This window comes from Balaenoptera ricei, chromosome 5 (assembly GCF_028023285.1).
Source record: "Balaenoptera ricei isolate mBalRic1 chromosome 5, mBalRic1.hap2, whole genome shotgun sequence".
In the NCBI taxonomy this organism is placed as follows: Eukaryota; Metazoa; Chordata; class Mammalia; order Artiodactyla; family Balaenopteridae; genus Balaenoptera; species Balaenoptera ricei.
In genome coordinates, this window is record NC_082643.1 from 109,835,647 (window position 1) to 109,861,460 (window position 25,814).

At 35.6% G+C, this 25,814-nt stretch overlaps 1 protein-coding gene across 4 annotated transcripts in view; it reads right to left on the reverse strand.

The window, feature by feature from the left end:
• Window positions 1-25,814, reverse strand: part of TBCK (TBC1 domain containing kinase) — a 247,690-nt gene that overhangs the window by 169,708 nt on the left and 52,168 nt on the right. For all 4 annotated transcript variants that reach the window (XR_009503344.1, XR_009503343.1, XM_059923375.1 and 1 more), the window contains exons 6-12: window positions 25,627-25,768; window positions 12,302-12,362; window positions 10,899-10,960; window positions 10,582-10,643; window positions 9,498-9,646; window positions 7,763-7,901; window positions 6,339-6,438 (exon numbers count right to left, since the gene is read on the reverse strand). Coding sequence is in view for 2 of the 4 variants with exons in the window: in XM_059923375.1 (XP_059779358.1) it covers window positions 6,339-6,438; window positions 7,763-7,901; window positions 9,498-9,646; window positions 10,582-10,643; window positions 10,899-10,960; window positions 12,302-12,362; window positions 25,627-25,768 (715 nt within the window). In the remaining 2 variants the exon portion in view is untranslated. The remainder of the gene's footprint in view (window positions 1-6,338; window positions 6,439-7,762; window positions 7,902-9,497; window positions 9,647-10,581; window positions 10,644-10,898; window positions 10,961-12,301; window positions 12,363-25,626; window positions 25,769-25,814) is intronic.

The window sequence follows — 25,814 nt, forward strand, 5'->3', positions numbered from 1 at the left end:
ACGTACATATTTTTTTAAAGCTTAGGTTTTACTGCCCTGAAAGTCATAAATATTATTAGTAACTTGTCTGCTTTTTTTTCTAGTTAAAAATTTAGCATATTAAGGGTTTAAAAAAGTCAGAAATACTTATACAGAAAAGTATAAGGTAAAAATTATTATTTGTTTTCCACATTATTTTAAAAATCAACATTAATATTTTTTCTTAATAATTATAGAAAAAAAGTATTTTAAATTTCAAAAGTGGAAATGTAAGGGAACTGAGGAAGTAAATAAAATGGAAGCCTACATTCAACTTGTATTCATATAATTTGGATTATACTTAAATTAAAGAAACAAATTAAGAGTTAAATACAATCAGTTGAAACCATATGTTTTGGATATACTTTATTGTTTACCACCTTGTATTGCTACTTATTTTGTCCACTGTACACATTCTTCCTCTTCAAAGAGATGATAAGTTTAGGGTATCAGGTGTAATCATCATATATTTTAATTTTCTGTTCCTGGCATTATAGCAGATAAGAGATTCTAATATCCCCCTATTGTATAATGTGTAAAATATTAAATGACAGGAAAAGCCTAAAAGAGTAACAAAAATGCAATGACGTAAGACACAAAGCTGGGTTTAGAGAGAAAGGAGGTAAGCTAGCACTAAAGTATACTTACTGATAACTGTGGCCTAGGGTTTTAGAGCACAATGGGACATAGGCTCAGGCACCTGATTAAGGGGCAGCCAAATTGGAGGAGACCCTGCTATGCCCGAGTAAAGACAGAACTGTGTGTATGTGCTGGCGGTGGGGTAGGGAGAGGGCACTGAACTGCTAGCCTAGAGACAGGCAACAAGGGAAATTATCTATTTTATCTTTGGCTATAGACGATTAACAATAAAAAGGCTAGGAGTTTTCGTTTCCAGTCCAACACTCAAAAGCTTGGAAGTTATCCCTCCTGCCCTAACAGCAAGAAAAAAAACCGGAAGAAACTGAAAATCAACAACTCTTTTCAGAGCCATCAGGATCAGGGCAAAAATGCTCCCTGGAAAACTAGAGAGACAGGCAAATATAGACAATCACAGCTAAGGCGGAGCAGAAGCTACTGCTGGAGCCTGGTAAGAACACTTGAAGGGTAACTGATTAATCGATGCAGACTTAGCAAGGACTAACCTGAGAGATAAAAACTTCTGGAGGCCCAGCCCTAGGGGAAACTCCACACTTCCTTGAGTTTTACCTCCATAAGTCCCAACAGGTTCTCAGGGTGAAAGTCTAAGAAAAATCCCCTCTTGTCTCTTGCAGGAGGAGGGGCAAAGTAACCACTTTAAACTGCTCCCAGAGTACCCTGTTGTCATAAGTAAAGGCCTGCCCTCAAGGGAAACTATTTTACCAGAGTCTAAATGACCTGGGTAAGGGAAATACGAGATTCTAGGCCCCTCTAGTCCTTGATGTGGGGAAAAGAAATACCCAATTCCAGCTCTCTCTAGCCTTCCTGTCTCACCTAAAGAAATGGGGAGGGAAGCTGAGAAGCTCAGGCCCAGAGACAAAGGCTCATTAAAATACTGAGACCTAATGATAGGATTATCCCTCCAACCTTATCTCCATCCCCTATCTTATCTCCATATATAGAGTTCCTGTATAATACAGGGGATTCCAGCTGAAAGAACTGCAAGCCTCAGACCCTATTAAAAGAGTCTCCAGGGAAACCCAAAGGCAGTAAGGAAGATAAGAACAAGGACACTTGAGAAAATTTTACCCTCTGACAAAAAAGCTACACAACAGCTAGATAAACGTGAAATCTTGCACTAAAGGTCTATTTATGATTGTTCTTCTTACTAATATATCATGTTGGGTTTTCAAAAAAAAAATTGTAAGTCTGCTAAAATGTAAAAGAAAGACATTCAGAACCAGATTCACATATGGTAGACATTTTGGAATTATCAGACCAGGAATTTTATAGAAATAACTATGATTAAAAAGGATAAAAATTACATCAGACCAGTCTCCAGAAAGCACGTAAGCAAAAAAGAGAGTGGGGTAAAATGTTTAAAGTATTGAAAGATAAAAACAACCAAACTAGAATTCTGTATCCAGCAAAATTACCCCTCAAAGTAAAGAAGATGGTGGTGCAGGGGTTAAGAATCTGCCTGCCAATGCAGGGGACACAGGTTCAATCCCTGGTCCAGGAAGATCCCACGTGCCACGGAGCAACTAAGCCGTGTGCCACAACTACTGAGCCTGCGCTCTAGAGCCCGCAAGCCACAACTACTGAGCCTGTGCACCACAACTACTGAAGCCTGTGTCCCTAGAGCCCATGCCCCGCAATAAGAGAAGCCATCGCAACGAGAAGCCTGCGTACCGCAACAAAGAGTAGCCCCTGCTTGCCGCAACTAGAGAAAGCTTGCACGCAGCAATGAAGACCCAACGTAGCCAAAAATAAATAAATAAATAAATTTATTTTAAAAAAAAAAGTAAAGAAAGATCCAACTCTACGTTGTCTAAAAGAAACCCACTTTAAATATAAAGACATAGATACATTAAAAGTAAAGGGATAAAGATATACCATGAAAACATTAATTAAAAGAGAACTGGAATACCTATATTAATTTCCAACAAAACAAACTTCAGAGCAAGAAACATCATATACACACATACACACATCCTGTTTACAAGACCAATAATTTAATATCTTAGGAATAAATCTGATAACATATACAGACACTAAAAAGGAAATTTTGATATAAAATAGGACCTAAATAAATGATATACCTACACCATGTTCAAGAAATAGGACTCCATATGTTGAAGATATCAATTCTCTACAAATTCAATGCAATTCTAATCAAAATCCTATACTTTTAAAATGAAATGACAAGATGATTATAAAAATCAAATAGAAGAGCTCCATGTTAGAGAGTTCACGTTAGAGAACAAACTGGGGATCTCCCCTGCTAGGCATCAAGACTTCATATAAAACCATGTATTAATATAGTGTGTTACTGGCTAAGGTTATACCAATAGGTCAAAGATCAGAATAGAAAGCTCAGAAACATATCCACACATACATGAAAGAGCTGACATTACAGATCAAAAAACCAAAGAGTGAATTATTCAATATGTAGTGCTGAGACAAGGGATTATTTCTAATGAATGAAATGTGATTTTGGATACCTACCTCACATCTTACTAAAAAAAAAAAAAAATTACAGGTGAATTAATGGACAAAATGTGGAAAAAAAGGTCTAAATCTTTTAGAAGAAAATACAGAAGAACTTCATAAAAATATATTTGTAACCTTGGTAAATGTTAACATTAAATTTAAATGTTACAATAAGCAAAATATATCAAAACATATTTGACTATAAAGAAAAGCATTGATAAAATGAAGAACTCTATTCATTAAAAGACACCATCAAAAAGTTAAAGGAAAAGCCACAGATGAGAAGATACATGCACCACATACAGGCATACCTCAAAGATTCTGTGGCCTTGGTTCCAGACGACCATAATAAAGCAAATATCACAATAAAGCGAGTCACACAAATTATTTGGTTTTCCAGTACGTATGAAAGCTATGTTTATACTATACTGTAGTCTATTAGGTGTGCAATAGCATTATGTAGAAAAAAAAAAAAGACCATACACATACCTTAATTAAAAATACTTTATTGCTAAAAAAACTGCTAACCGGCACCTGAGCTTTTAGCAAGTCATAACCTTTTTGCTGGGGGGAGTCTTGCCTCGATGCTGAGGGCTGCTGACTGACCAGGCTCGTGGTTGCAGAAGGTTGGGTGGCCCTGGCAACTCCTTACAATAGGACAACAATGAAGACAGTCCCATCAATTGACACATCCTCTGATGAATGCTTTCTCTGTAGCAGGCAACGCTGTTTGATAGCATTTTACCCACAGCAGAATTTCTTTCAAAATTGGAGTCAATCCTCTCAAAACCTGCTGCTTGCTTTATCAACTAAGTTTAAGTAATATTCTAAATCCTGTTGTCATTTCAACAATCTTCACGGCATCATCACCAGGAGTAGATTCCATCTGAAGAAACCACTCTCTGCTCATGCATAGCAAGCAAATCCTTACCCGTCATTTAAAGTTTGATCATGAGATTGAAGCAGTTCCATCACATCTTCAGGCTCCACTTCTAATTTCAGTTCTCTTGTAATTTCCAACACATCTGCAGTTCCTTCCTGCCCTGAATTTTTGAACCTCTCAAAATCTTCCATGAGGGTTGGGGAATCAACTTCTTCTAAATTCCTGTTAATGTTGATATTTTGACTTCTTCCCATGAATCATGAATGTTCTTAATGACATCTAGAATGGTGAATCCTTTCCAGAAGGTTTTCAATTGACTTTGCTCAGATCCATCAGGTAAATCGCTATCTATGGCAGCTATAGCCTTACTTATTTCTTAAAGGATAAAACTTGAAAGTCAAAATGACTTGATCTGAGGGCAGCAGAATGGATGTTAGCAGGCATGAAAACAACATTAGTCTTGTTGTACATCTCCATCAGAGCTCTTGGGTGACCTGGTGCATTGTCAGTGAGCAGTAACATTTTGAAAGGAATCATTTTTCTGAGCAGTGGGTCTCAATAGTGGGCTTAAAATATTCAATAAACCATGCTGTAAACAGATGTACTGTCATACAGGCTTTATTGTTCCACTGATAGAGCATAGGCAGAACAGACTGAGCATCATTCTTAAAGGCCTTAAAATTTTCAAAATGGTAAATGAGCACTGGCTTCAACTTAAAGTCACCAGCTGCAGCATTAGCCCCAAACAAGAGACTCAGTCTGTGCTTTGAAGCCAGGCATTGACTTCTCCTCTCTAGCTATGAAAGTCTAGATGGCATCTTCTTCCAATAGAAGGCTGTTTCATCTACATGGAAAATCTGTTGTTTGGTGTAGCCACATTCATTAATTATGTTAGTTACATCTTCTGGATAACTTCCTGCAGCTTCTACATCAGTACTTGCTGACTTCATCTTGCACTTTTATGTTCTAGAGATGGCTTCTTTTCTTGTAACTCATGAATCAAGTGCTGTTAGCTTCAAACTTTTCTTCTTCAGCTTCCTCACCTCTCTCAGTCTTCACAGAACTGAAGAGAGTCAGGGCCTTCCTCTGGATTAGGCTTTGGCTTAAGGGAATGTTGTGGCTGGTTTCATCTTCTATCAAGACCACTGTTCACTGGAGTAGCACTTTTAATTTCCTTCAAGTATTTTTTCTTTGCATTCAAAACTTGGCTGTTTGGCACAAGAGGCCTAGCTTTTGGACTATCTCACATTTTGACACACCTTCATCAATAATAAGCTTAATCATTTCTAGCTTTTGATTTAAAGTGAGAGATGAGAAACTCTTCCTTTCACTTTAACACTTAGAGGCCACTGTAGGGTTATTAACTGGCCTAGTTTCAACATTGTTGTGTCTCAGGGAATAGGGAGGCCGGGGAAGAGGGAGAGAGATGGAACAGTCAGTTGGTGGAATGGTCAGAACATACATTTACAGATTAAGTTCACCATCTTATGTGGGCGTAGCTCGTGGTGCCCCAAAACGATTACAGCAGTAACATAAAAATCACTAATCACAGATTACCATAACAAATATAATAATAATGAAAAAGTTTGAAATACTGCAAGAATTACCAAAATGTGACACAGAGACACAAAGTGAGCAAATGCCGTTGGAAAAATGGTGCCAACAGACTTGCTTGATGCATGGGTGCCACAAACCTTCAATTTGTAAAAAATGCAATATCTCTGAAGTGCAATAAAGCTAAGTGTGATAATTGAGGTATGCCTGTATAGCTAACAAAGGTTGTGTAAATGGATACATTTTTTAAAGTCCTCAAATCACGCAAAGAAATCACGCAAAAAAACTGGCAAGAGATATGAACTAGTAATGTACAGAGAGGTAAGCAAATGGCAAAAAATATGAAAAGGCTCATAACTGTACTATAATCAGGAAATTGAAAATTAGTATTATAGCAAAATACCATTCTACACCTTTCAGAACAATAATTTTTTTTAATTTGATAAGACCATGTGCTATCACATATGTGGACAAATGAGAACCCTTATCCAATGATGGTAAAAAGATAAAGTGATAAGGCCACTTCTATGAACAGACAATATAACAATATATACTAAGCTGATGATGTACAGATCCTATTTTCCAACAATGCCACTCCTGGGCACATACCTTAAAGAAACTCTCACATATTTTATAGTACCAGGCAGAAATTTAAGGATTCATGTGTATCTGTAAGGTTTTATTAAAAAAAAAAAAAAAGGAAGGAAGGAAGGGAGAAAGTTCTGAAACAAATTTGCCAAAATACCATTCTTACATTTCTTAGCTGGCATAATGACAATGTCACAGTGGTGTCATCTAATAGTGAGCTTCTATCTCGACCTTGTCCAAAGCTTTCACCATCTTCAAAGAGAAAACTGAAAGGAGATTAAAAAAACAATAATTATTTTAATGAGCACAGAAATCTGATTTATTGTTTCTTCTAGAAAACAAAATTTATTCTAAATCATCAATCTCTTCAACAAAAGAAAAAAAGAAATTTTAGACTGAATGCGTTAATAAAAAAGTAACTGTTGGTTGAAATTTCTCCAAAAAATTTTTATTTTTAAATATATGTTGAGTTGGTATAAATACAGTATATAAATATAAAGCATTTTAGGAATACAAGAGTATGATTTATACTCTTTGCTCATAAAGGTACAATGATTAAATTACTCTCCTGACAGTATGTAAATGTGTTCCTGAGGAAGTTTATATGAGTAAAAAATGATAAAGGGAACAAGAAAGAAAGAGGCTAATGATGATAACTCCTCAGGAGAAAGAATACTGAATAATAAATGCATTTAGAATTTTAGAGAATTACTTTTGAGAATTTTTATATCCTTCAAACCATTTATTCTTATAATTTCCATCATCTTATTTCTTAATTTTCTACTTAATTCATTGTGTGAACAGTATAATTGAAGTAATATTTAAAAATCAGCTTAAGAGGGGAAAAAAGTAGAGAGCTAGTGGTGTATTCAAATAATTAACCTAAAATTTACATGTGAAGAAAAAAATGATCAGCAGATGAATTCTACAGTGACCTACAAAGATCATATCTAGTTCTAAAATCTAAAATTAAAACTTTAAGGCATTGGTGGAAAGAGATTCAGGTTCTCTTCTTTATGAATAAATATGAAAAGCAATGGAACAGTAACAATTTTGGCCCTTAGGGTTGTATTTTTATTTAACTTCTAGATAATTTACAGGATGGTGTCCAAGACCTTATGTAGTTCTGCAGATTTTTCTCAACAGTGATTTAGCACCATGATGATCTCTAGCACAAGCAATGAGGTCACTGAGTACATTTTAAAATATCATTAGAAATAAAAAAAAATAGTTCCTCATAATGGGCATACTAGCCTAGTTTATTAACTCTCTTAAACATTACTGTTCTTTCTGATTTGTACATTTTTTTCTTTTATTGATCACCAACTATTGTGAGATGTTCCATAATAATAACTTTACTTCAAATAGATCATAGAACAAATTATTTATTAAAAAACCATATTTATTAAAATAATAAAAACACTGATGGGAACTCTGTAAGTAGGAACTCGGCCAAGAAAACAAGGTATTGACTTCCAATTGCTTTCATAATCACTTAGCTGGAATGTCTACCAAAAGAAAAAAATATCAAATTAAAAAGAAGTTATTACTAGATTTTTCTCATTTCTAAGAGAAGTTTTCTTTCCTTACTTGGGGAGTGTGCAGATAGGTGGTTTGGATCGAATGATTTCCTTGTTCACAAGCTCTTTTTCCAAGTCACCTCCAGCTAAACACCAAAGGTAATACACTTCTTCAATAGATCTTTCTGCCAGGTAATCACTGCTTATATCTATTAATGGAAAATTAAAAAGCTATCACACCTTCTGTTTTTATTAAAAGGCAACAGGCAATAATAGCTGACATTATAAAAAAGTAATAACTGAAGAACATAATAAGATTCCCTTTAGAATAGTCATACTACACAGAGAGGACTTTGATCAAAGGGGCCTTGCTAGGTTCCTCCCTGTCTACCACACTGAGTTCACATTTTCTGTAATTATCTGTGGGTGATAACTCTTTCCTGGAACAGGTCTTCTATCTTCAATTCTTTTAAACAGTTAGGGGAAAGTTCAAAAGTTCTTTATGAGTCTTTTGGGCCTTGCTTATTTTTAGCTCAAAATAATCTGTGCGCCAGAGTAGCACTTCTTGGGGAGGCCTTCCTGGGACCCCATCATTATGTATTCCTCCTATTGCAGGAGGTCATCAAAAAGACATGAAAGCCAGTTGATGTCAAGCTGGACCCTGGCAAATGGAGGCTCCCACCCCTTCCCCTGTCCTTGGAATGTGTGTTCAGCTTGCCTTCCCCACTCCCAGAAGCTGCTCCAAGAATACAGCCTTGAGATAGACATGTGGTGTTGAGATTGTCTGCACTGAATACACAACTGAACCCAACTAAGGCCTCTATATATAAATTTTTAAGATTCTGGAAGGGAGGTGAGGAAATCTGCTCATATGGTGGCAATTCAAGTCTAGCTTCATAAGCAAATTCTCTTGCTTATTAAAAAAAAAGAACAGTCATACTACAAAATGCAGAGGATTAAATGCAGATATGCATATTGGTTGTGTATTCAGTTTCTTTGAGAAAAAAAGTGTAATTTTTACTCTCTGTATCAGAGACATATGGGATATACGTTATCAGATATATCAAGCTCTGCAGGAAAGAAAGAAGGGCAGAAAAAAGCACTTGGGTAGGCAACCAACACACTGTCCCATCTTTATGTCTTGAGGCAATCTGTGCCTCTTTTGAGAAGTCCTCTCAGGGAGGCTCTGCTTCCACTATACTACGCGCGTACTAACCTACATTTATAACAGTAATTATGCGACTGAATGTCTGTCTGCCTCTCCATTTGGCACAAATGATACTTGCAGATACAGTGTATGGAACATAGTAGAAACTCAATAAATATTTGATTGAACCAATGTTCAGTAAGTATTTCCTGCCACAGCTTATGTCATGATAATTTTTCAGTATAAAGGTAACATACTGGTGTCCCTAAAACACACATTCTGTGAGTTGTAATCTTCAGAGAGGAATTAAAAGAGAAAAGGTGATATTCTGCTACAAACATGGAATATAATGATGACTATCCTATCAATAATATGATTTTTTGAGATCATTTATAATAAATTTTATGAAATATGATATACAAATATTGTAGTAGTAGAAATTCCATTGGAAATTAGAAGATCTGATTTTAGCATTAAGATTTGAGATGAAAATAAGACCTTGGTTTACATAATAAAAAAATTTTTGTTTGGTGCTACTTCCTTTCCTTGATTCTTAAATTTCTTGCTCCAAAGAAATTAAATTTAAAGGACTAAAATGTTAGGTTATATTTTAATCACTTCCAGAATTACTTCTATCCTTTGTTGTATTTATCATTACCTTTACACAGCTGACTGATATCCTCAGGCAGAGTTAAATCAGCACATCTCAGAGAAGAAGAAAACAGGCTGGTAGGTTTGGTAAAGGGAGTGTATAAAGGTGACACTTCACTGAACACATTGTCCTGCATTAATTCATCTGGGGTTGGCCTTAAGAAATATTTAAAATACGGAACATGAATGAAAGTCATTAAAATTTTCCTAGAATAATGGCACACTTCAAGGGGTAGTTAAAAGTCAAAATTACCTCATTAGCATAGAAAATAATAAAGCTCTCCTTATTAGAGTCTAGATATATACCTTTAAAAAGAGAATCAAGTGTCTGTAAATAAATGCTGACTTTTTTACCTTCGTTGTGCTTTTTGTACTTTATGATCTATCAAAAATTATTACATATGAGCGTCTCCATTTTTTACTTTTAGCTTGACCATCATATACCTGCTTTACTGAATACCTTAATTAAATAATAAAATTGTAAACTGATAATATCTTCTGATTTTCTTCCTACTCTCTTAGTTAATGTGGTATATTTACCCAAAACTATGCTTTTCATACCATTCCTCTCTTTAGGAAATGTTTCCCTAAAGACAAATTAGAATACATTATTTTCAAATATTATATACTTACTGAGTTTAGGGACAACTGGATGGCTAACAATGACATCATCAAATGAAAATAAATAATAAAACTTCTAAGAAATCCTTTTATATTATCAACAATTATTAACTTACCTCACCATTTATCTAAGTTCTTTTCTATAATACATATTTGCCAATAAACTTTGTTCTCATTTTTCTCATATCATTTGTATCTAGGCATACCTACATTCCACAGTTTAGCTGATTTTCTAATTGGAGGCTAGGAAATGAACTAGTAACTGCTTTTGGTATATGCCAGTTTTCTAACCATGGTTTAATTATTTTTTCTTCTTTTATTACCATACATTTAAGCCATAACTAATAATTATGATACCAATATCATGTATTACTATATATGTTAATATTCTTATTAAACCCATTAGTATTAAAAAATTAACTACTTATATGTTAAGATCTCAGTAATAATCCCAAACTCTTGATATCAACCTTTTAGAAGGGTGGAAGGTGAGGCACTTCTTCAAAAGATCTATCACATTTTCAGGAAGCTCCTGGTAAATAGAGAGAGAAAAGAGTTATTTTAAACAATCCATTTAAAAATTTATATTACTTAAATGTTTGCTACTTTACAATGTTTAGACTTTTTTTGAAAGTCTTTATTTGGACTTAAAACAAATTCATACTAGTTTGTCACTCTGTGAAAAAGCAGATATCTAAACAGAAATAAACATAGCTTTAAAATAGTTTGCTATTGAATCCCAAGTATGCAGAATAAATAAATTTTCAATAACAGATTAACGGCAAACCTTTATAATGTCCAGACAACCATGCTCTTCAGCCAGAACTACTATAGTGTCATCTATGCAGTCTATAAAACAGAAAAATTATATGAATTAAAGCTGCTTTTCTAACTTAGACTAACTGGGAATTGAACTCTAATAAATTTTTTTAAATTGTGTAATGCAGTTTTAGAACTTGGAATATTAAAAAGCTTGAGACTTTTTCAACTTTCCTTACATGCTTTGATAAAAATAAAGACTTCAAACACTAAGTATTAATTGTATCATAGATACTGAAAGATAGCACCTTAAATAGTGAGTTAAAGCAGTAATTCAAGGAGGTAAAGATTCTCTCCTTCTCTCTTTCCCTCTCTCTCTCAATATGTATATACACATATTATTATTTAAAAAGGCTTTAGTATATTTTTACGATTATAAGACTAATTTATTTTTATTAAATACAATTTGGAGAAAGTACACACGTTTCTCTGGGACTTAAAGTATAAGTTCTACGAACGTATGGACAGGAAGAGGGGAAAGCAGCGGAGGGTGGGGGTGGTGGTGTGATGAATTGGGAGATTGGGATCGACATGTATACACTGATGGGTATAAAATGGATGACTAAAAAAGAACCTGCTGTATAAAAAAATAAATACAATTCAAAAAAAAAAGTATAAGTTCTAGTCTGTAGACAACATTTATAGATCTCTAAGACTCCTTAATAGCTATATTATCAATCTTTGATATTAAAGTGGTAAATATTATAAAATTTTATGCAATTTTATTTACAATTCATTATTATTTAATATTTACTAATATTATTCTATACAAATCCTTATTTGTAGACCTTATTAACCTGTACACCAATCTGTCACTCTTTTACACAAAGTGCTCTATCACTGTTTTTCTCTCCTTTTTTACCATACGTGCTTAAATTATTCCATTCTAAAGTGGATTACACAAATTTTTATAAATGTGAATGACAAATATTTGGATTATATACATGTAAAATATATGAGCTTGTAATAAGGAAAAATAAACATTCTTCCTCAGTCATTATTCACACACAATTCACCAAGTAGAAAGCTCAAAAGTTACAATACATTGCCTGAATGTACCTGTGACAGAGAAGTACAATTTTATAATCTCATATTTTGATTTCACAAGTTAGTTTACTTGGCTAGATCATGCTAAGATTATATCCATGTACATTATAATTCCTTAGTGAATGAGGAAAGCTTTCCTATAATACTTCAAAGGCACTTCTTAAACTGTCCTGTTAATGCTTACCACTGATCATTAGAAAATTAAAGAAGGTGAGGATATTTCAGTGTATCCACTATTTTGAAGAACACATTCTCAATATGCATAATTACTGTCACTAAAGATTATATTTATAGTTGAGAGATAATCAATTGTGAGACACTTACCCAGTGTAAGCAAAAATTTTAGTCTTTCAGAAATATCCAAACTCTGAAATAGTTTTCTTCCCTAAATAAAATGAGAAAAGAAATTCTTGTTAACATTTACATCATTCTTCCCCGGGAGGTCTTTTTTTTCAGCGCTGAAAATGATTTTATCAGTTACCTCTATTTCTCTTCAGAGGTTTTATTAGATTTTTTGAGTTGGCTCCACTAAAGAAAAATCATTGGTGATGTAACATTTTTTTAAATGTTGCATAATATTTAACACTTAAGCATTTCATATATCTAAGGATCATTACATTTTAGTTTGATCTCAAGCATTCTTCATTTTTGAGACCTACATTTACCTGGTTGTCTAGAGGAACTCCAGGAGTCTTATTTGATTAAAAGACCAAGATGCCATATTACCCTTTCATCAACCCAATTAATTCTTACTTATATAGCATGATCCAGGTAGTCTGTTATCTCCATTAAGAAACATTCCATGACACTCCTTCCTCTTCCCAAAGTGACTTAAGACAACCATTTCTGTGTTCCCATAGCACCTGGTATATTTCTTTATTTTAAGACACATACATTGTATTTTAGTTGTTTCCTTATTAGTTGGCTTCAGGGGGCTCCTTGGAATGGAGTCTTGAATCAAACACTTACAACTTTAATGATCATGTGTTGAGCAACTACTGAGTGCCAAGTTGGACTTTCTACCACCAATTATATATAACTTGGGCAAATTACTTAACCACCTTAAGCCTCACTTTTCTCATTTATAAACTGGAATATTAACTATACATGCCACACAGGGTGCAGTGAAGGTTATATGATGTATAAAAAATTGCTTAGCATTTTCTGAATAAAGAAAATACTTCATAAATGTTGGCTATTATTATGTTTCTCTTATTATTAACAAATTAAACTTATATGATCATTTAAATAGACTTAGAAGGAAAAGGCTTAAGAAGATAGCTTGGTCTTTATGTAGAGAAAAAGAGACTCTGATTTTCTGTTTTTTTGTTTTTTTAATAGAGAGGAAAGAAATCTCTTAAAGACTTATGAAATTAGAACTACAGGTGGAGAGATCATTGAAAACAATTTGCCATTCCTCTCTCTCTTCTCAATCCCTTACACTACTATCAACATTAATCTTCTAGACCTAAATGTAAGGCCAGATACTATAAAACTCGTAGAGGAAAACACAGGCAGAACACTCCGACATAAATTGAAGCAAGATCCTCTTTTGATCCACCTCCTAGAGTAATGAAAATAAAAACAAAAATAAACAAATGGGACCTAATTAAACTTAAAAGCTTTTGCACAGCAAAGGAAACCATAAACAAAACAAAAAGACAACCCACAGAATGGGAGAAAATATTTGCAAATGAAGCAACTGACAAGGGATTAATCTCCAAAATATACAAGCAGCTCATGCAGCTCAATAACAAAAAAAAAAAAAACCCAATCAAAATAATGGGCAGAAGATCTAAACAGACATTTCTCCAAAGAAGACATACAGATGGCCAAAAAGCACATGAAAAGATGTTCAACATCACTAATTATTAGAGAAATACAAATCAAAACTACAATGAGGGAGCACCTCACACTAGTTAGAATGGTCACCATCAAAAAAATCTACAAACAATAAATGCTGGAGAGGGTGTGGAGAAAAAGGAACCCTTCTACACTGTTGGTGGGAATATAAATTGGTACAGCTTCTATGGAGAACAGTATGGAGGTTCCTTAAAAAACTAAACTTAGAGCTACCATATGATCCAGCAATCCTACTTCTGGGCATATACTCTGAGAAAACCATAATTCGAAAAGATACATGCACCCCAATGTTCATTTTCAGCACTATTTACAATAGCCAGGACATGGAAGCAACCTAAATGTCCATTGACAGAGGAATGAATAAAGAAGATGTGGTACATATACACAATGGAATATCAGTCAGCCATAAAACAGAACGAAATAATGACATTTGCAGCAACATGGATGGACCTAGAGATTGTCCTACTGAGTGACATAAGTCAGACAGAGAAGGACAAATATCATATGATATTGCTTATAAGTGGAATCTAAACAAATGGTACAAATGAACTTATCTACAAAACAGAAATAGAGTCACGGATGTAGAAAACAATCTTAGGGTTACCAGGGGGAAAGGGATAAATTGGGAGACTGGGATTGACATATACACACTACTATATATAAAATAGATAACTAATAAGGACCTACTGTATAGCACAGGGAACTCTACACAATACTCTGTAATGACCTAAAAAGGGAAAAGAATCTAAAAAAGAGTTGATATATGTATAACTGATTCACTTTGCTGTACACCTGAAACTAACACAACATTGTAAATCAACTATACTCCAATAAAAATATTTAAAAAAGAACCACCTTAAAAAATTGATTTCAGTTTACTTAAAAACTTTAAATGGTCCTCCATACCTTACATAACTAAATATAAATCCCTCAATACAGCATTCAAAGTCTCCTAGGATATGGCTCCAATATAACTTTTCAGTTTAAATGCTTACTCTTTATCTATCCTGTGATGAAAACACATACACACACACACACGAAGCAGTTAAATTTGATTACTTGCAATACAGTGAACACACTCTGCTATTTAGATTCATGTTATTTCTCTACTAGTAATTTTTTCTTCGTGTCTATCAAAATTCTGTATAGTCATCCCTCACTATCCAAGGGGGGCTGGTTCCAGGACCTACTTGGATACCAAAATCCACTGATGCTCAAGTCCTTTATTTAAAGTGGCACAGTATTTGCATATAACCTACACACATCCTCCCTTATACTTTAAATCATTTCTAGATTACTTATAATACCTAATACAATGCAAATGCTATGTAAATAGTTATAAATACTATGTAAACAGTGCTGTTGCACAGCAAATTTAAGTTTTGCTTTTTGGAACTTTCAGGAATCTTTTTTCAAATATTTTCAATCCATGGTTGGTTGAATCCGTAGATGCAGAATCCACAGATACAGAGGACCAACTATATCCTTTGTTTAATTCTTACTCCCAAATGTTAGTTTTGTGACTTAAAGAATTCAAAATTCAAAATCCTTTCTCTCAGCACTTTGATGGCACTGTCCCACTGTTGTCTTGCATTCACACTGCTAAGAAGTTTAATGCCAATCTAACTGTTATTCTTTGTAGGTAATATGTCTTTTCTCTGGCACATTTTAAGATTTTCTCAACACTGATAAAGACATCAGAGCTTAGTAAAGGCAGCTTAGCATGTTGGTTAAGGGTACATAAAGCTTTGGACACAGATTGATGGACACAAATCTGCTGAATTAGTTACTACTATGTTGTAGTAACAGGTTGTTTAACTTCTCTGTACCTCAATTTCCTAATCTGTAAAGTAAAGGTAGTAATTAGATAAACTTTATAAGACTGGCAAGAGTACGGATTGAGATAATAGATGTAAATACATTAGAAAATTACCTGGCTCTTACGAAGCGCTCAATAAATGTTATCCACTATTTCATCATTAGTCATCTCCTAAAAGTTTAGTATAAGATTTCTAGCTATTTGTTGTTGTTGTTGTTGTTTGTATGTTGTGATTTTTTTTCTTTTGCCTTGCAAGGTAATTAGTATGTTCTTTCAAATTGAGAACTTTACTCTCTACTTTTGATACTACTATAAGATATTAGAACATCTGAATCTATCTTCTAGGTCTTTTAAAATTTCATTTATACTTTCAATCTTTTTATCCCTTTGTGTCATATCCTGGGAGATTAACTCAGTGTTCAGTGTGTCCAGTTTACGTTTTTTTTTTTTCTTAAAACTCTTAGCTGGTTCTTGCTTTTTTTCAGTAAATGTTCTTGATTCCTAGTTTCTGTAATTGTTTCGTAAATTGAATTGTTTCCTTTGTCTCTTAAAGAACATGTACATTTATTATAAAGTCCTTTCTATTTGTAATAGAAAGTAAACTCTATTCGTTGTTCCTTTTTAATAGTAGAGGCCTACTGTAGATGCTTGGTGTTTCTTAGATATGTACTCATTTTTTAATACAGAATTCTCCTATACACGTTTTGGACTATGGAAACTTCTGGGTGACAGAGCAGCTGTACTGACTTCCTGGTAATATGGCAAGATCTTCCTAGCAAAGTGCTAGAGCTTTTTGTCTATTTCCTTAAAATTTCTAACCTGCCAAAAGTTCCCCTTGTTAATTGTTGGTGTGTTATCAATTTATATCTTAATACTTTGTATCAAATCTAAAGGTTTGATGAGGTAGAAGAAGATTTAATCCATCTTAAAACTGGACTCTAAACTTTAAGCACCACTTAAAATGTCATGAAGCCCCTATCATGGAATTAATATTTCCTTTCTTGGAATTCACACAGCTCTCTGTGTTTATCTTCAAAGTTTATGAATTTGCATTAATTTATAAGCTCTTTGACAATGCACCTGAATCACAGTTTATCCCTGTTGCATTGCTATACACACTGTAAAGGCTCATCAACATTTGTTGAATCGAATTACTCATATGAGACATACCTAGATCATTAGTAAAGAGTTTAAATATAAATGATGGTAATAAAAAGGAAAAGCTACATGCTTCACATTTACACTTATGTATACTTCACATTCCAATAAAATTCTTCATTAAGGCTATGATTTTAAACAAAAATGAGATTTACTATCACTTCATACCAATGAAAAGAAAGATGGTCTAGACAAAGGATAGCAAAGAATCAGAAAATCTGGCATTTTCCCTTAGAAAAAGCAGTGCCAATGTGTAAGCTACCATGTTATTGTGAATATTTAAATATTAATAATAAAAGCTACCATTTATGGACTGTTTGCAAAGCAACACCCTATACTAAGTACTTTATATACATTATTTCATTTAGTTTTTCCAACAGCTTTACAATATAGATACTATTATTATTTATGGAAGTAGAACCAAAGCCTTAAGAAGTTAGGTTAGTTACCCTAAGTCATACAACTATATTTTGCTGCATTAGATTTCAAACCCAGTTCTCTCTGACTACAAAAGGCTGTCTCTTAACTATTATGCTTTACTACCTCCACTGTTAAATTAGTTCTCAAAACACACAAAATGAAGAAAATAATGTCATCCTCATTCTTAGATATGGTAAAGATCAATGAGTTAATACTTCCAAAATACTTTAAAAATCTCTTGGAAGAGAGAGACCTTCAAGGTAGCGGAGGAGTAAGACGTGGAGATCACCTTCCTCTCCACAAATACATCAGAAATACATCTACATGTGGAACAACTCCTACAGAACACCTACTGAACGCTGGCAGAAGACCTCAGGCTTCCCAAAAGGCAAGAAACTCCCCACGTACCTGGGTAGGGCAAAAGAAAAAAGAAAAAACATAGACAAAAGAATAGGGACAGGACCTGCACATCTGGGAGGGAGCTGTGAAGGAGGAAAAGTTTCCACACACTAGGAAGACCCTACACTGGCGGAGACAGGGGTGGTGGGGGGGAAAGCTTTGGAGCCACGGAGGAGAGTGCAGCAACAGGAGTGCAGAGGGCAAAGCAGAGAGACTCCCGCACAGAGGATCGGTGCCGACAAGCACTCACCAGCCTGAGAGGCTTGTCCGCTCACCCGCCGGGACAGGTGGGGGCTGGGAGCTGAGGCTCAGGTTTCGGAGGTCAGACCCCCGGGAAAGGACTGGGGTTGGCTGCGTGAACACAACCTGAAGGGGGCTGGTGCGCCACAGCTAGCCGGGAGGGAGTCCAGGAAAAAGTCAGGACCTGTCTAAGAGGCAAGAGACCATTGTTTCGGGGTGCGGGAGGAGAGGGGATTCAGAGCACCACCTAAACAAGCTCCAGAGACGGGTGCAAGCCACAGCTATCAGTGCGGAACACCAGAGACGGGCATGAAACGTTAAGCCTGTGTGTGAGCACAGGTCGCTAGCCACACCTCCCCTCCCGGGACCCTGTGCAGCCCGCCACTGCCAGGGTCCCGTGATCCAGGGACAACTTCCCCGGGAGAACACATAGCATACCTCAGGCTGTTGCAACATCACGCCAGCCTCTGCCGACTAAGGCTCGCCCTGCATTCCTTACCCCTCCTTCCCCTGGCCTGAGCGAGCCAGAGCCCCCTAATCAGCCGCTCCTTTAACCCTGCCCTGTCTGAGCAAAGAACAGACGCCCTCAGGCAACCTACATGCAGAGGCGGGGCCAAATCCAAAGCTGAAACCCAGGAGCTGTGAACAAAGAAGAGAAAGGGAAATCTCTCCCAGCAGCCTCAGGAGCAGCAGATTAAATCTCCACAATCAACTTGATGTACCCTTCATCTGTGGAATACCTGAATAGACAACGAATCAACCCAAAATTGAGGTGGTGGACTTTGGGAGCAATGATATATATATTTTTTTCCTTTTTCTCTTTTTGTTGAGTGTGTATGTGTATGCTTCTTTGTGTGACTTTGTCTGTATAGCTTTGCTTTTACCATTTGTCCTACGGTTTTGTCTGTCCGTTTTTGTTGTTGTTGTTGTTGTTTTTAGTATAGTTTTTAACACTTCTTATCACTGGTGGATTTGTATTTTGGTTTGGTTGCTCTCTTCTTTCTTTTTTTTTTCCTTTTTAAAATTACTTATTAATTTTTTTACTTTTAAGAATTTTTAATTTTAATTATTGTATTTTATTTTATTTTATTCTTTCTTTCATTCTTTCTTGTTTTCTCCCTTTACTTCTGAGCCGTGTGGCTGACAGGGTCTTGGTGCTCCGGCCGGGTGTCAGGCCTATGCCTCTGAGGTGGGAAAGCCGAGTGCAGGATACTGATCCACCAGAGACCTACTGGCTCCACGTAATATCAAACGGCAAAAGCTCTCCCAGAGATCTCCATCTCAATGCTAAGACCCAGCTCCACTCAAGGACCAGCAACTACAGTGCTGGACACCCTATGCAAAACAACTAGCAAGACAGAAAAAGAACCCCACCCATTATCAGAGAGGCTGCCTAAAATCATAAGGTCACAGACACCCCAAAACACAACACCAGACGTGGTCCTGCCCACAAGAAAGACAAGATCCACCCTCATCCACCAGAACACAGGCACTAGTCCCCTCCACCAAGACGCCCACACAACCCACTAAACCAACCTTAGCCACTGGGAGCAGACACCAAAAACAATGGGAACTATGAACCTGCAGCCTGAGAAAAGGAGACCCCCAAACACAGTAAGTTAAGCAAAATGAGAAGACAGAGAAACACACTGCAGATGAAGGAGCAAGGTAAAAACCCACCACACCAAACAAATGAAGAGGAAATAGGCAGGCTACCTGAAAAAGAATTCAGAGTAATGATAGTAAAGTGGATGCAAATGTTGGAAATAGAATGGAGAAAATACAAGAAACGTTTAACAAGGATTTAGAAGAACTAAAGAGCAAACAAACAATGATGAACAGCACAATAAATGAAATTTAAAATTCTCTAGAAGGAATCAATAGCAGAATAACTGAGGCAGAAGAATGGATAAGTGACCTAGTAGATAAAAGAGTGCAAGTAACTACTGCAGAGGAGAATAAAGAAAAAAGAATGAAAAGAATTGAGGAGAGTCTCAGAGACCTCTGGGACAACATTAAACACACCAATATTAGAATTATAGGGGTCCCAGGAGAAGAAGAGAAACAGAAAAGGACTGAGAAAATACTTGAAGAGACTATAGTTGAAAACTTCCCTAATATGGGAAATGAAATAGTTAATCAAGTCCAGGAAGCGCAGAGAGTCCCATACAGGAAAAATCCAAGGAGAAACACGCCAATACACATATCAATCAAACTATCAAAAATTAAATACAAAGAAAAAATATTAAAAGCAGCAAGGGAAAAACAACAAATAACATACAAGGAAATCCCCATTAAGGTTAACAGCTGATCTTTCAGCAGAAACTCTGCAGGCCAGAAAGGAGTGGCAAGACATATTTAAAGTGATGAAAGGGAAAAACCTACAACCAAGATTACTCTACCCAGCAAGGATCTAATTCAGATTCAACGGAGAAATTAAAACCTTTGCAGACAAGCAAAAGCTAAGAGAATCCAGCACCACCAAACCAGCTCTACAACAAATGCTAAAGGAACTTCTCTGGGCAGGAAACACAAGAGAAGGAAAAGACCTACAGTAACAAACCCAAAACAATTAAGAAAATGGTAATAGGAACATACATATCGATAATTACCTCAAATGTAAATGGATTAAATGCTCCAACCAAAAGACACAGACTGGATGAATGGATACAAAAATAAGACCCGTGCATATGCTGTCTACAAGACACCCACTTCAGACCTAGGGACACATATAGACTGAAAGTGAGGGGATGGAAAGAGATATTCCATGCAAATGGAAATGAATAGAAAGCTGAAGTAGCAATTCTCGTATCAGACAAAATAGACTTTAAAACAAAGAATGTTACAAGAGACAAAGAAGGACACTACATAATGATCAAGGGATCAACCCAAGAAGAAGATATAACAATTGTAAATATTTATGCACCCAACATAGGAGCACCTCAATACGTAAGGCAAATGCTAACAGCCATAAATGGGAAAATTCACAGTAACACAATCATAGTAGGGGACTTTAACACCCCACTTTAACCAGTGGGCAGATCATTCAAAATGAAAATAAATATGGAAACACAAGCTTTAAATGATACATTAAACAAGATGGACTTAATTGATATTTATAGGACATTCCATCCAAAAACAACAGAATACACTTTCTTCTCGAGGGTTCATGGAACATTCTCCAGCATACATCATATCTTGGGTCACAAATCAAGCCTTGGTAAATTTAAGAAAATTGAAAGCGTCTTTTCTGACCACAACACTATGAGACTAGACATCAATTACAGGAAAAAATATGTAAAAAATACAAACACATGGAGGCTAAACAATACACTACTAAATGACCAAGAGATCACTGAAGAAATCAAAGAGGAAATCAAAAAATACCTAGAAACAAATGACAATGAAAACACGACGACCCAAAACCTATGGCATGCAACAAAAGCAATTCTAAGAGGGAAGTTTATAGCAATACAATCCTACCTCAAGAAACATATCACATAAACAACCTAACCTTATACCTAAAGCAATTAGAGAAAGAAGAACAAAAAAACCCCAAAGTTAGCAGAAGGAAAGAAATCATAAATATCAGATCAGAAACAAATGAAAAAGAAATGAAGGAAATGATAGCAAAGATCAATAAAACTAAAAGCTGGTTCTTTGAGAAGATAAACAAAATTGATAAACCATTAGCCAGACTTATCAAGAAAAAGAGGGAGAGGACTGAAATCAATAGAATTAGAAATGAAAAAGGAGAAGTTACAACGAACACTGCAGAAATACAAAGGATCATGAGAGATTACTACAAGCAACTCTATGCCAATAAAATGGACAACATGGAAGAAATGGATACATTCTTAGAAAAGCACAACCATCCGAGACTGAACCAGGAAGAAATAGAAAATATAAACAGACCAATCAGAAGCACTGAAATTGAGAATGTGATTACAAATCTTCCAACAAACAAAAGCCCAGGACCAGATGGCTTCACAGGTGAATTCTATCAAACATTTAGAGAAGAGCTAACACCCATCCTTCTCAAACTCTTCCAAAAAATTGCAGAGGAAGGAGCACTCCCACACTCATTCTACAAGGCCACCATCACCGTGATACCAAAACCAGACAAAAATGTCACAAAGAAAACTACAGGCCAATATCACTGATGAACACAGATGCAAAAATCCTCAACAAAATACTAGCAGACAGAATCCAGCAGCAAAGTAAAAGGATCATGCACCATGACCAAGTGGGGTTTTTCCCAGGAATGCAAGGATTCTTCAATATATGCAAATCAATCAATGTGATGCACCATACTAACAAATTGAAGGAGAAAAACCATATGATCAACTCAATAGATGCAGAAAAAGCTTTTGACAAAATTCAATACCCATTTATGATAAAAACCCTCCAGAAAGTAGGCATAGAGGGAACTTTCCTCAACATAATGAAGGCCATATATGACAAACCCACAGCCAACATTGTCCTCAACGGTGAAAAACTGAAACCATTTCCTCTAAGATCAGGAACAAGACAAGGTTGCCCACTCTCACCACTATTATTCAACATTGTTTTGGAAGTTTTATCCACAGCAACCAGAGAAGAAAAAGAAATAAAAAGAATCCAAATTGGAAAAGAAGAAGTAAAACTGTCACTGTTTGCAGGTGACATGATACTATACACAGAGAATCCTAAAGACTCTACCAGAAAACTGCTAGAGCTAATCAATGAATTTGGTAAAGTAGTAGGATACAAAATTAATGCAGAGAAATCCCTTGCATTCCTATACACTAATGATGAAAAATCTGAAAGAGAAATTAAGAAACACTCCCATTTACCATTGCAACAAAAGAACAAAATACCTAGGAATAAACCTACCTAAGGAGACAAAAGACCTGTATGCAGAAAACTATAAAACACTGATGAAAGAAATTAAAGATGATACAAACACATGGAGAGATATATCATGTTCTTGGATTGGAAGAATCAACATTGTGAAACTGACTGTACTACCCAAAGCAATCTACAGATTCAATGCAATCCCTATGAAACTACCACTGGCATTTTTCACAGAACTAGAACAAAAAATTGCACAATTTGTATGGAAACACAAAAGACCCCGAATAGCAAAGCAATCTTGAGAAAGGAAAACGGAGCTGGAGGAATCAGGCTCCCTGACTTCAGACCTTACTACAAAGTTACAGTAATCAAGACAGTATGGTACTGGCACAAAAACAGAAATATAGATCAATGGAACAGGATAGAAAGCCCAGAGATAAACCCATGCACATATGGTCATGTTATTTTAGATAAAGCAGGCAAGAATATACAATGGAGAAAAGACAGCCTCTTCAATAAGTGGTGCTGGGAAAACTGGACAGCTACATGTCAAACAATGAAATTAGAACACTCCCTAACACCATACACAAAAATAAACTCAAAATAGATTAAAGACCTAAATGTAAGGCCAGACATTATAAAACTCTTAGAGGAAAACATAGGCACAACACTCTATGACATAAATCACAGCAAGATCCTTTTTGATCCACCTCCTAGAGAAATGGAAATAAAAACAAAAATAAACAAATGAGACCTAATGAAACTTAAAAGCTTTTGCACAGCAAAGGAAACCATAAACAAGACAAAAAGACAACCCTCAGAATGGGAGAAAATATTTGCAAATGAAGCAACTGACAAAGGATTAATCTCAAAAATTTACAAGCAGCTCATGCAGCTCAATATCAAAAAAACAAACAACCCAATCCAAAAACGGGCAGAAGACCTAAATAGACATTTCTCCAAAGAAGATATACAGATTGCCAACAAACACATGAAAGGATGCTCAACATCACTAATCATTAGAGAAATGCAAATCAACATTACAATGAGGTATCACCTCACACCAGTCAGAATGGCCATCATCAAAAAATCTACAAAGAATAAATGCTGGAGAGGGTGTGGAGAAAACGGAACCCTCTTACACTGTTGGTGGGAATGTAAATTGATACAGCCACTATGGAGAACAGTATGGAGGTTCGTTAAAAAACTAAAAATAGAACTACCATACAATCCAGCCATCCCACTACTGGGCATATTCCCTGAGAAAACCATAACTCAGAAAGAGTCATGTACCACAATGTTCACTGCAGCTCTATTTACAATAGCCAGGACATGGAAGCAACCGAAGTGTCCATCGACAGATGAATGGATAAAGAAGACGTGGCACATATATACAATGGCATATTACTGAGCCATAAAACGAAATGAAATTGAGTTATTTGTAGTGAGGTGGATGGACCTAGAGTCTGTCATACAGAGTGAAGTAAGTCAGAAAGAGAAAAAGAAATACTGTATGCTAACACATACATATGGAATCTGAAAAGAAAAAAAAAATGGTTATGAAGAACCTAAGGGCAGGACAGGAACAAAGACGCAGATGTAGAGAATGGACTTGAGGATATAGGGAGGGGGAAGGGTAAGCTGGGACGAAGTGAAGAGTGGACTTATATATACTACCAAATGTAAAACAGATAGCTAGTGGGAAGCAGCCACATAGCTCAGGGAGATCAGCTGGGTGCTTTGTGACCACCTAGAGGGGTGGGATAGGGAGGGTGGGAGGGAGCCGCAAGAGGGAGGAGATATGGGGATGTACGTATATGTATAGCTGATTCACTTTGTTATAAAGCAGAAACTAACACACCATTGTAAAGCAATTATACTCCAATAAAGATGTTAAAAAAAAATCTCTTGGAAGACAGAACAACAGATGAATAATAAAAATGTGTGCCTCTAAAGACCTTATTGTCCATGTAGACAAACATGACAAATGCTAAAATAGAAAAGGAGAGAAAAGAAGACAGGAACTAACCCTGGCAGGTATTTGGAGGGAGGATCGACAAAATATTAGTTGTCTCTCCAAGTCCATCCTGATCTTCTTTCTCAATATTTAGGCATTTCTATTCTGCTGAACCTACATGTGGCCACATGAGTAAAGTGCCACTAGTGAAAAGAACAGAGTTGATATCTCCAACTTTTACATCATCTTTTTAAAGACAGTTACCGTGAATTCACTCCTCTCCTTTCCTTATGGCTAAAAAAGAGGATAAAGAGAGCATCTTTGGAAATCAGGTGGTGAGAATGGTGGCGCCATTTCTGATAGCCTAAGTTTTTGCATGATGTCGTGGAATAGAGCCCACCCTAACTTTCTGTGGACCGTTACATGAGGGAGAAAAACATCTGTGTTCTTTAAGCTACTGCAGTTTTAATTCCTTTGTTTTTAATAGCTGTATAGTCTTTATTACCCTAATAAATATAGAGGACATTTCGGGAAGGCCTCATAAAAAGCCAACTCAGTTACAAAGTGAGTCTTATAGGAGACAGAATAAGAGAGGAGAAGGGATTTAAGGAAGAAAGAATACCACAGAAGGGAGAGAGAGCATGAACATACCAAAGAGTGTAAGCAGTTTTAGTGTAAATGTTTCTAAATATGCTTAATTTTTTACACTTAGTACAGTGTAAATTTTTAATACTTCATAAAAGCACCAATATTTCTAGATATACCAAAATAATATACAAATAAATTGTCAAACAGGATTTTTTAAGAAGTCAAATTGAGATTTTTTCCCCTGTTATCTAGTCAATTTGCAAAGCAAAAACATGCTACTGATATTACTAAATAGGCTTCGTATCCAAAAATACTTTTCTAAGAAACACACAATTTATTTTTATGAGTTTACTATTTCTTTATACATACCACACAAAGCTCAAATAAAATGATTCCAAGAGACCACACATCTGATTTGGGGCCAGAAGGCAATGGTTTCTCACTTGGCACATGATCATTGGTTTTGAAAATTCCTTGTGCAATTACCTCAGGTGCCAAGTATGATGGATACCTAAAATGGTATATTTTAGAAATGAATAATTACTATGAGCTAGAAA